Source organism: Lepus europaeus, chromosome 3 (genome assembly GCF_033115175.1).
Source record: "Lepus europaeus isolate LE1 chromosome 3, mLepTim1.pri, whole genome shotgun sequence".
NCBI lineage: Eukaryota > Metazoa > Chordata > Mammalia > Lagomorpha > Leporidae > Lepus > Lepus europaeus.
Genome location: NC_084829.1, coordinates 56,594,494 through 56,606,904, shown reverse-complemented (window position 1 = coordinate 56,606,904; position 12,411 = coordinate 56,594,494). Strand labels below are relative to the sequence as shown.

Sequence of the window (12,411 nt, the reverse complement as noted above, 5' to 3'; positions counted from 1 at the left end):
ATGGTAAAAATGAGCGACTGGTTAGAAAGAAAGGAAAACAATCAGGATGGCTTGAATCATGCAAATTGAATGAGACTATCAGGAAGATAGAATAGTGATGGGATTCAAAGCTACGATGTACCAAACGGAGAGGAAAGAGAGAAGCCATTTGAATTCAGAGATTAAGGCACACATCTGTGACTTTGAGGGAATCGCTTTAGTAAATGGTTTGATACAGCAACTTTAGGGTTGGAACTCAAAATGTGGTTAATAAAAGACCTGATGGGTAGCATGTGAGGCCCTGCTTAGGTAAGGGTGAATTTGTATATAACACAGCCAATCTGTGGTGTACAGATTTTGTCAGCAATGTTTGGGAGAAAAGAAATGGGAACAAAGAAAATAAAACACTGTCTGGGGTTTTATTTATGAATCTCCGTATTTTGTTCCTGTAGACATTATTTGATGAAGGCTGGCATCAAATTCGTCTCTTGGTAACAGAGCAAGATGTGACTCTGTATATAGATGATCAACAAATCGAAGATAAGCCCTTACATCCAGTTTTAGGAATCTTCATCAATGGGCAAATCCAAATTGGAAAATATTCTGGGAAAGATGAAACTGTTCAGGTAGATAACTAATGACTTGGTTTTGTACTGTATGAAATGAAATCTTTGCTATACTTTGTAATAGTGTTTACCACATTTAAGTGTATTTAAATCAATTATGAATTCTCTTAAGATATATAATCAAAATGTGGTAAATCTGTTAGTGAAATTGTGTGTGTGTGCATATAAAAATGCAAAATTGGACTTAATCTGTTTCTAAGATTACTTAGGAAAACGTTCTCTTGAGTCCAGAGTAGAATTCTCGGAAGCATTAATTTCACATTTCCCAGGAGACACATACTTTAAATAATGAATTCGGAAAAGATGATATGGTTAGAGCTGTAGTGCGGGCTATAAAAATTTCTTTGCAGCTGCAAGGATAAAATTAGTGCATTTCAGAGTTCTTCACAAACAAAACTTGCTTAAATATAAACTTCATACCTAAATACATTTTGTTTTGACTTTTTCGATATGCTTTAAGCTGGAATATCTGTTTTGGATTGAGAAATATGGATGATTCTACAAAATCTGTGTATTAATTCAATGTCACATTGATATAAATATTTAAACAGCAACAGGTGCTGGGCATACTTGTCACACAGTATCCCACTCCAGCAACTAAATCTCTAAAACAAAAGATGGTTTCTTGAGCCCATACTATACAATCTGGAATGTTGCAGCAACTTAGGATAAACACAGAAAAACTGGAAAGCATTTTCAAGTGTCTTGGGGAATGTTTTTCTATACGAGCTGTTAATACTAAGAAAGCTTTCCTGGGCTTCTGAAGGAAATCTGAGATTTGCTCTTGACCTTTGGGGATTTTTCTTAGGGAGGTATGTTGTGTCAGACCTTTGTAGTATATGTCAGGTGTTCAAATTTTGTATTTTTTATACTTTTAGCTGTGATCTAAACTTTACATAAGTACTGTAAGGGCTGTTTTTATTATCTGAGTTGCTCTTATGAAAAATTAGCGTGACTCAACTGTAACTCAACTGGGTTATGTTTCTGTTTCCAGTTTGATGTACAAAAGTTGCGCATCTACTGTGACCCAGAGCAGAACAACCGGGAAACAGCATGTGAGATTCCTGGCTTTGTAAGTAAGGTATATTTCTTTTCAATAAAGTGTTGCTTTATTTGATATGTTCAAAGCAATACATCAAAAGCAGAAAATATCTGAGGCTTAATTTAATATATATCATCGATTTTGTCTTTATTATCAATATTAATAAAGTTAAATGTAGCAAATATATTTTCAGTTTCATAACTGAAACAAAATAATGTGTCACTGTGTAAATGTGAATGAAAAAACACAAGGAAATGTTTTTCCTCCACATTGTTTTTAATTGTGATTTTTCCAATGTTCATGTGAAGCAGAATTGCACCTGTTCCTGAAAAATGTAGGATGCTTTGTCTGAATATTATGATGTACAGTATGTTTCTTTATGGAACTAAATATGTATGTAGAACACTCTAAGCAGCACAGTTCTGAAGAGTAGAGAATAAGTGATTTTCCTGTTCATCAGCACTTTTTCTTAAGCCTGATGAATCAATAGTTACTTTTTAATGTTTTAATTTTAATTTTTAATAGTTTTTCTTTTTGTGGTTAACTAAGTAAGATTTTTTTCATATTTCTAGGATATAAGCAACATTTCTATTTATTTAGCTATTTTCATGAATGTGTTAAGAGGGAAAAGTCTATAAGCTGACATGCTTGTTTCTGATTATATAGATTTCTGTGTGTATAGGCAATAAGTCCCCTTTCTTTGGGCAAGAAATGGTGCATTATTGCTAATGGAAATAAGGTGGAATGTTGTCAATCTTTTCAACATTAATCATGGTGTCCTTGTCTTTAGTCCTTTGAAACAGAATAATTTATGAATCCACATGTTCTGAAAACTTGAGAATATAGAGAAGCTCATATAATAAATAAAGCATGGGATGAGTTTTCAAGATAGATAATTGTTTAGACATCATAGTTTTATTTTAGATATTCTTAACTCGCAATATACATCTCTCCTAAAGTGTTGCATTTGAGAGTGCATTGTGCTTGATTTATTCATTGATGCCTTTGTACTGATGCATGACTTTTCCCATTACCCTCCCATACAATTAAAACACAGCTTTTAGTTTGAAGATTTTGAATTCTCACATCCACTTTTTTGTCTTCCTCCTTAGTCTCTGCTATGATTTCATGTGGCCCATTTTTCTTTTGCACATTCGTTCTTACTCTGCTCTAATTGCTTATTGTTTAGAAAGATGACATTAAAGAATTTTTAACATGTTTTATTCAATAAGAGAATGAGAAGCTCTCCTAAAGTAAATTACCTAACATTTTCATGCAAGCTGCTGCTGATGCAATCAGATGACGTATGGCTCCCTACCCATCCCCAGTTCTTAAACAATCTGCAGAAAGTTCAAGAGAGCATAATCTCACCTGGGAGATTTTTGTCCTTGCATGACTGTTAAATCAAGAAGCATTGATGTTTTAATTCTTTGCTTCCACTATTCCGCCTTTAAAATCTTATTCCTTTATCCTTCTGTACATATATAAGTAAACAAATAAAGATCAATAACTTATTAGGCTATGTGTAAGCAGATACTCAGTGCTTGCTGTCTTTGACATATTTATATAACTAAATATCTGCAGATTAGAAAGATAACTTAGCAACTTAATTAAAAACTTATTGTAAAATATGTTGTTTTTCTTTCAGAATGGAGAGGTAAGCTTGGATACTATGATTCTCCTAAGGTAATGTTTATATTGTGAAGCCATTTAGCTTTCTCCCACCAACTGTATGTATATTAGACAAACACAGTTTGTATTCAGTATTTATAGACTTTTGTGATTTTTAACTTCACAATTTATTGGATTGGGCTAAATAAAGAGGAAAATGGATGCATGATAACTTTATCACTTTGTGTAAACAAATAGCTGCCTCCCCATGCAAATGTGTACATCAGAAAGGATCTCAAAAAGTTCATGGACAGTGGAATTAAAGATAAGACAAATTTTCCATGAATTTTTAGTACCCCCACATATACAAGTGTATGTGGATATGTATGACTTTCTGTGTTTCCTTCTCATTTCATTTTTTGTCTTTTTAGTGCCTAAATGGTCCCAGTGATGTAGGTTCAACTCCTGCTCCCTGTATTTGTCCTCCGGGAAAACCAGGACTACCAGGCCCCAAAGTGAGTAGTACCCAATATGCCATTTTTACTAAAACATGCAAACAAGAGCAGAGCAAATGCGCAGAATTCCTAATCATGGTTGATCCTGTTATAAAATCTCCATCTAATGCCTTATAAGTTTAAAACTTGAGTTTGGTGTTTTTATTGAAAAGGCATTTTATAATCTGGAATTGCCTTTTGAAACTAAATCCAGTGCTCACCCTAACCTACATTAAAGTGAGGTAGAATTATTTGTTTTGTTTTTCCCCCAAATATTGCTATTAGATCCCAAGAATCATACTTCATTACAACCTGGTAAAAAACATGAAGAAAGGGCATTTGTTAAGATATATATTATCTAAATTCTTCGGTGTTTAAATTCTTTGTCAAAGTGATTTTCAGATGGAAAAATGTGGTAAAAGATTTTAACCTGATTTTAGTATTGCAAGTTTAATATCTAATTCTAATAATAGAGTCATATATATATATATTGGTTTATCGTATAATATTTACTTTTGCAGAGTATATGAATTTGCTGCAGTTACATTTACATATTTACTTGTACACACACATGTGTATATATTTTTATGTGATTGAAACCATGTTGTATATACTGGCTTTAAACAGTTTACTTTTTACATAAGAACACTTTCCACATGTTTTCCTATTATTAAATTGAAGGGTCTTAAAAAGTTCATAGAAAATATATATTATGAAAAAGTTAAATATGGATTTTAATTTTTGTTGCCCAAAATACTTATCTTTTAGTTCCATTTTCAACGAATTTCCTAAAGTATCCACACATCATCAATTATTATTTTTAGGTTTTATTTAGAAAAGTTAATCCAAGTGTTCTTATGTAGCCACATAATTTTTGGAATGACTTGTTATTAAAAGAAGAAATAAATATAAGATGCTTCTAGGAGAATATACCTTGTAAGACAGCTTGGTGTGCCATTCCAGCAGATTATTTTTAAAAATTGTATATTTTTTTCAACTATGAATATTGTACATAAAAATAATTTGATCTGCAAGCGATAGAATGTAGAAATCAGGCACCTGTATGTTTGATGTCTTAAAAACAGAGTGTTTTCTCGACTCCCAATGAGATTCAATCTACCCCCAGGGTATTTCAACAGTTGACCATTTTGGGGGAGGCTGCTGAAGCTGCTGTTATTTTCAAATTCTTCATTTGTGGTCCAATAGGTGTCTTATACTTCCACCCATTCTTATTTTCATATGTTTTCTATCACAAATTTATAGTACATCCATTGTCTTGTAAATACTAATTTATAGTATATCCAATTTTCATGTGTTCCTTATATTCATTTTCTTACTCATAATCTAGTCTCATTGCCACCTACCACTTTAAGTGAAATTGCGGTTTTCCACCAATCTTTGAGTTGGCATGCTTTGTTGATCTGCTTTCCATTTTTTTCAGAAAGTCTGGCAGGAGGACAGGAACACACACACACTCTTCCATCCTTTTAGGCCTCTTTCCCTTGGAGGTGGTTCTTTACCCAGATCAGTGACCTGTATGTGAAAAACAGAATCCTTAGCAACACTCCAAGTTGCACTTCTTCTAGAAAATTTCTGGCTTTGAGAACTGATAGATTTTTAATTAATTCCACAGAGCCCAAACTAAAATGCATGAGATTATTTTACTTTGGATTCCACTGAGACTTACTGGCCATTTTTGCAAGATGCTTTTTGAAGAGTTTTTCAGATGTCCATCAAACAGACACGTTTGTAGCATAGCGCTAGCCTTTCTAGTAAGCAGATATAGGGTTCTGGGAGCTGAGTGTTGAGCTGTGATATTGAAATAGATGACAAATCTTTTTGTGGATAGGAAGTGCTTATTTTAAGATAAAGTTTTCTGTTGAAAGCTCTTTAAAGTTCTGAAAGGTATGAGAAAGCTGTTATAAATGGAAGTCGAAATAAGACACTCCATGCTTTGACTTGGTAGTGTGATAACTCTTCATGAAAGGTCAAAAAATGTATCTGTCACTGGTTTGTGGCCCCCTCAAAGAATAGTTTATTCAGTTTTTAATACCTAATTTTAAAATTGAGGAATTAATAATGGATCTATTAGAATACTTTTCATTTCCATATGTAAGCACCTCTTGTTCACAATGATGTTTAATAAAGAGGAGATTTTCCTTTGGAATCCCTTTGTATGACATGGTACGTAACAGTAATCATTTTTATTGAATGAATTCTGAAATAATTGAAAAAATACGGTACTCATCTATCCCCAAGTATCCACCATGAAATATCTCTGTTCTGTATGAAAGATCCAGGAAATCCCCAATTTGCAAACAAATCCCTTTCAAGTGGCAGCTTCTTCTCCTGCTTCAGTAGTCATTGGAACATTTGTTGGGGACAAACTCCCCATATTTGACCTAATTTAAATGTTACATACAGTAGTTCCAAAGTGAAAATAAATCACTTTTCTTCTTTTTTTATGTTGAAACAATTTCTCAAGAATTTCTTTGCTCTGCAATACCATTTTCTCTATAGCCATGTATCTGTTGATGTCCTTTATTTCACCCTAGTAATTCTACCAATTAGAGACTTATTTGGGCTATCAATGTATCCTGACTCTAAAACACAAAAGATTTTGGAAAGTTTCATTACTGGGCCTTCACATCTTTATGTTAATTTTCCCTGAGTGGATCCCTTCTATTTGGATTTTTTTTAAAGATTTATTTATTTATTTGAAAGGCAGAGCTACAGAGAAGGAGAGGCAGAGGCAGAGAGAGAGAGAGAGAGAGAGGGAGAGAAGGAGAGAGAGATCTTCCATCTGCTGGTTTACTTTTTAAATGGCCATCAGCCAGGAGCTTCTTCCCGATCTACCACATGGATGCAGGGGCCCAAGCTTTTGGACCATCTTCTGCTGCTATCCCAGATGCAATAGTAGGGAGCTGGATCGAAAATGGAGCAGCTTGGACTCAAACTGGTACCCATTTGGGATGCCGGCCCTGTGGCATGGTGGCTAAAGCCACCGCTTGTAGATCCCTCTTCTGTTTGGGTTTTGAGAGAGGATGGAGGTTGATCTTCGGGAATGGAATAGGTATTAGGTCAGACACTTCTGTGGAGGTCCAGGAGGGTAGCATGAAGGAATTCCAAAGACATTTGCTTTGGATGAACAACTTAAAACAATAGGTTACTTTTGCAAGCACAGCTGTTTCTTACTTCAGTTATATTTAGTTATATTTATACTACTTGACAAGCCATATTCAAAGATGTTTTAGCTTAGTCCATGATATTTCCACTACTGTCAAGAACTCAAAAATTTTGTGGCAGAAATTCAATTTAACATAAATACATTCTGCTTTGCACCTGCATACATTTTTTTAAATTCAAAATATGCAAATATTTAAGTAAATTCAAATAAAGTGGATAGGAATTTGATCACAGTTACACAGTATTAAATCATGTATCTAAGTAAGTAAATTTGGAAATAATTTTTTAATATTCAGTTTTTTTATCTGTCTCTATATGTGGTCCTGATGAGTATGTGCATTTTAGCAGGGCAGGCATAGTGGTATTTAGGAGCATGAGCTCTGAAGAAGCATAGGCTGGGTTTGAATCCCATGTATGCCACTGCTGTATGACCTTGGGCAGGTTACCTAATCTTCCGTGCCTTAATTTTCCTCTCTATATTATGAGAATAATGAAAGTATCTCTTCATAGGGTCTTTGTGAGAACTAAGAAATTTAATATATGTACATTTTTAGAGCAGTCCTATGCACACAATAATCAGTAAAGGCTGCGCCTTAGCTTTCATTAAGGGTAATAAATTGGCTCTTCAATTTTGTTCTATTCTAATTGACCTTCTGTCCATTCAGTGAAATTAGTGAAATTAATTCAAGCTTTATTCTTCCAATTTTATGGAAACATCACCAAACCTACTTGAATTTTGCAAATAATTGTGCCAATGTGCTTGGAAAAAATAGTCCTAAAGTAGTTACTGAATCTCTACTTGATTCTCAGGATTGTGGCTCCCATGCCCTAAGTTCAATAGAACTCAGTTTCAAGGAGCTACAATCCAAGTGAGAATTGAAGATTAGCCAGGGAAAACTCAGAGAAAACAAGAGCTGAGAAAAAGAGATCCCTGCTACAGGAACTGCCATGATATTTCAATAGAAAAGACTCCAGGAGGAAATAGACTAACAAAGAAAGTGTAGTCGTATAGAATTTTGTCATACTGGTTCTTAAGTGGAAAAGGAGGAAACATTTCTTCCCAGGATAAAGCAAAGTCAGAATTTGATGAAAGACAGCAAATCCAATCAGGACATGAGTAAGGAAGGATGAAAGGTGAGCAGGAGGGGAGGGAGGAGGGAGGGAGAGAGAGAGGGAGAGAGCGAGTGAGAGAGAAAGATGCTGAGACTAATTCTCTAGGGATACAGAAATTTGCTCCCTAAAATCTTACCAGCACTTCACATCCTTGGATAAGAATGAAAAATTTTCCCCCAACCCCTGGATTTATGAGCCTATTTTCTGTATCTTTAAAACATGTCACTTCCCTTCTTCTAAGCCATTCCTCATGCTAAGCTTCTTGAGGGGAAAGTGGTAAGTAAATAGCCCATCCCTTCTTTATTGGTTCCATAATAGAGTTCACATAATTTTTTCCATTTTTTTCTTATTATGTTTCAGGAACAAATCTTCCTAGCCAGGAGTCTGAAGTAGTATTTCATAGCAGCAAATTTAGCTCAGTAAAAGTACAGTTAATAATTAGGGATCTATGTGGATGCTTTCTTGATTAAAAATAATGAATTATTGGATGAAAATCCCTACTTTTTGCCTCACAAATGTTTACTGGTATTGATGATAGAAACTTTCTGTTTTCAGCAAAAAGAAAAAAAACTCTTTTGGACGTGATGATTCAGGGATAGATAAATGCTATATTATTTTTAAAGCATTTCTTGGAATTATAGAACACCCTCACTCATTTTTCTTTTTCTTTTCTTTTTTCTTTTTTTAATTTTTTTACTTTTGAAAGGCAGAGTGGACAGTGAGAGAGAGAGACAGAGAGAAAGGTCTTCCTTTTGCTGCTGGTTCACCCTCCAATGGCCACCACGGCCGGCGTACCGCGCTGATCCAAAGGCAGGAGCCAGGTGCTTCTCCTGGTCTCCAATGGGGTGCAGGGCCCAAGCACTTGGGCCATCCTCCACTGCCTTCCCGGGCCATAGCAGAGAGCTGGCCTGGAAGAGGGGCAACCGGGACAGAATCCGGTGCCCCAACCGGGACTAGAACCTGGTGTGCCAGCGCCGCTAGGCAGAGGATTAGCCTGTTGAGCCACGGAGCCAGCTGAGAACACCCTCACTCATAAAACAGTGTTGCTTTCACTGTTTTTTCATTGTTGGAGATCATCCAGATGCTCAGTACTGGCCGTCAGGCAACACCAGAGTTCTATAGAATTTACCTGAGCTCATTTCCACATTGTATGGAACAGTATTTGAAAATCTCAGGTATGGGGGGTCAAGATCATTTCTTAATTGAGTAAGCATTTCATGCACAAGAGGGGTTCAAAGAGAGTTGTTTGGTCTGTACCTTGCTGTCATGAAAATATTCAAATTTTTTTATTTAAACATTGTAAAACTCTGAGGTTGTTAATATAGGTGGAATGGTAGAACTGAAATAAATGATTATTATGCTGTTTTAAACTTCAGTTCCACAACTAAGATCACATGGTTTGTGGATTGTTTTTTAAATAAATAATAATCTTATGAGTTGAGTTATTGTTATCAGATATTCATATCTGATACAACATTTAGAATAGGATTAATTTTTTTTTTTTTTTTGACAGGCAGAGTGGATAGTGAGAGAGAGAGACAGAGAGAAAGGTCTTCTTTTTCCATTGGTTCACCCCCCAGTGGCCGCTGTGGCCAGCGCACCGCGCTGATCCGAAGCCAGGATCCAGGTGCTTCTCCTGGTCTCCCATGCGGGTGCAGGGCCCAAGGACCTGGGCCATCCTACATTGCATTCCCCGGGCCACAGCAGAGAGCTAGACTGGAAGAGGAGCAACCAGGACAGAATTCGGCGCCCCGACCAGGACTAGAACCCAGTGTGCCAGCGCCACAGGCAGAGGATTAGCCTATTGAGACGCGGCACCGGCTAGAATAGGATTAATTCTAAAGATTTATGGGTCAAATATTGTTTTAATGGGAGCCATATTTGCTAAGGCACTTCACAATTTTATTTTTAAGTTCCAAAATGTATCCTGCCACAAATATTGACATTTGTACCAGTGAAAAATACTTCACTTTTATATCTGGTACATTCACAGAAATAAATAATTGAAAGTTTTATGTAATGAAAAGCCATATTTATTCAGGTAGACATTTAAAATATAGTACAATTTTCGTAATCCTATATTGGAACTTCTGGTATTTTTAAAAAATGCAAAAACTCTCGGATAATAGAATTGGTTTTGAACTTAGTATTCTCTGACTACACCAACATGATTGGTGGTTTTGTACTAAGTTTTGTTTTCTCTATTTAGGGTGATCCTGGACTGCCTGGAAACCCTGGCTATCCTGGACAACCTGGTCAAGATGGTAAGCCTGTGAGTACTGAAAGCTTAGTCATCTCCAGTACTGGGATCATAGTGATGAAGTATAAACTGTACTACACACAGTTAGACAAGGAAGACTTTACTTAATACTGCAATAATACAGAAGACAGATTGGACTCAACCCTTTTGATACAAAGGGATGGAGTGTGTTTGAATATTGGGGTAGGCGAATGGAAAGGCTGACCAATGAGATGGAGTGCACTGAGTTCTTCCTCAATTTGAAATCATTTCCTCTGTGATTAGAACATCTGTGGTTTCTGATTGATATCCATCAGTGTTAGGTTCCTATTTTCCCACAGAGACTGGAAAGTAGAGGTGCTGTTTCCCTTGTTGATTATAAGTGTCTGGAGAAGTACAGTCCAGGTTGTAAGACATTCCTGTCTACATGCTTTTAAATAGATTTACATATTAAAAAAGCAGAGAAATAATTTATATGTTTTCTAAAGTAAATGCTCTATCAATGGGTCAGGAGCTAGGGTAGAGTGAAAAAAATAAGAGTACCTAAGTTTGGTCAAACCGAAGGGAATATCAATGCCATTTTGGTCAATAGACTCAGTGTTCTAGCCACTTTTTGGTTATCTTACTTCAAAATCTCATATGTCTCTGGTACATCTAAAATATCCTCTCATAAGTTTCAATATCATGAATTGGCTGGGTGTGAAAATCTTGTCAGGGCAGGCGTTTTGCTAGTGGTTAAGATGCCCATGTTCCACATTTTAGTGCCTGGGTTTAGTGCCCAGCTCTGGGTACTGCTACCTGCTCCAGTTGTCTGCTAATGCAGACACTGGGATATAACAATGATGACTCACGTAATCGGATTTTTGCCACCCACATGGGATACCTGAATTGAGTTCACAATTTCTGACTTCAGCCTTGACCTAGCCCTAAGATTGTGGGCACATGGGCAATGAACCAGCCTCTCATGTAAATAAATAAATAAATGAATTTTTAAAAAATCTGTGGCAAGCCTTGTGGTACAGTGTGTTAAGCTCCTGCTTGCAATACCTGCATCCCACAACAGAGTGCTGGTTCAAGTCTTGGCTGCTCTGCTTCCCATCCAACTTCCTGATAATGCATCATGTGAGGCAACAGATGGTGGCCCAAGTTCTTGGGCCCTTCTTATCTACATAAGAAACCTGGATGGAGTTTTGAGCTCCTGGCTGCAACCTGACCCTGCCCTGGTTGTGTTTCTCTCTCTCCCCCTCTCTCTCACCGTGCTCTTCAAGTTGATGAAAATAAAATAAACACTAAAAAATCTTTTATTTTCCCAATATGGAATTATTCAAGTTAAAAATCTTAAATTTTTTTTAAAAAGATTTTTATTTGAAAGGACAAGAAACAGAGAGCAGTCTCCCATATGCTCTTTCACTTTTCAAATGTCACAACAGTCTGTGTTCAGCCAGGCTAAAGCCAGGAGCCTGCAACTCAATTCAGGTATATAGTTTGGATGTTGGGGGCCCAAGTAGTTGAAACATTTGCTGCCTCCAGGAGTATGCATTAGCTTAAAAACTGGATCAGAAGCAAGCAGCCAGGACTATGAGCTCAAATACTCCAGTATGATATGCAGGCTTCCCAAGTGGCAACTTAACCACTGCACCAAATGCCCAGTCCTAAAAATCTTTTGCAGGTAATCTTATTTTCCAAAGAATATGTGTGCTAGAATAGATTTATAATATGACTTTATAAAAAAAAGCAGTATCCTCTAAGCTTCAAAGAAACTTCAAAGGAAGCACAAATCAATGTTAAAATATTTTTGGTAAATGTTTACAGGTAAGTCACCTGCCAACGTATTTATAAGAGTAAACATATGTTAGGGATTAGCTCTTGAATGTTAAATAATTGCCACCCAAAATTGTGTCTCCTTAGGAACTTTCTGTATCATGAGACAATAAACTCTACCATGAAGGAATAGGAAAGTTTGTATTCTGAGTAAATATTATCAAGGCATGAAAGAACCATTGTCCTAAAATTAAATCCCAAATACTGTAATCATCAAGATGGAAGAGTTTCTTAAGTCCGTGAAAGAGGTTTGCTAACAAATTTAATACAAAAAATAGAGTCAACTTTTGACAAAGAGGT

General features: G+C 36.0%; 1 protein-coding gene across 2 annotated transcripts in view; it reads left to right on the top strand.

Moving 5' to 3' along the window:
* COL21A1 (collagen type XXI alpha 1 chain) overlaps positions 1–12,411 on the top strand; it is a 172,134-nt gene that overhangs the window by 71,860 nt on the left and 87,863 nt on the right. Inside the window, exons 6-10 of one of the 2 annotated variants that reach the window (XM_062186299.1) lie at positions 432–605; positions 1,600–1,677; positions 3,296–3,304; positions 3,690–3,773; positions 10,261–10,323. In XM_062186299.1, coding sequence (XP_062042283.1) covers positions 432–605; positions 1,600–1,677; positions 3,296–3,304; positions 3,690–3,773; positions 10,261–10,323 — 408 coding nt within the window. Of the gene's footprint in view, positions 1–431; positions 606–1,599; positions 1,678–3,295; positions 3,305–3,689; positions 3,774–10,260; positions 10,324–12,411 lie in introns of those variants that run through there. The other variant, XM_062186298.1, reaches the window with a different exon arrangement.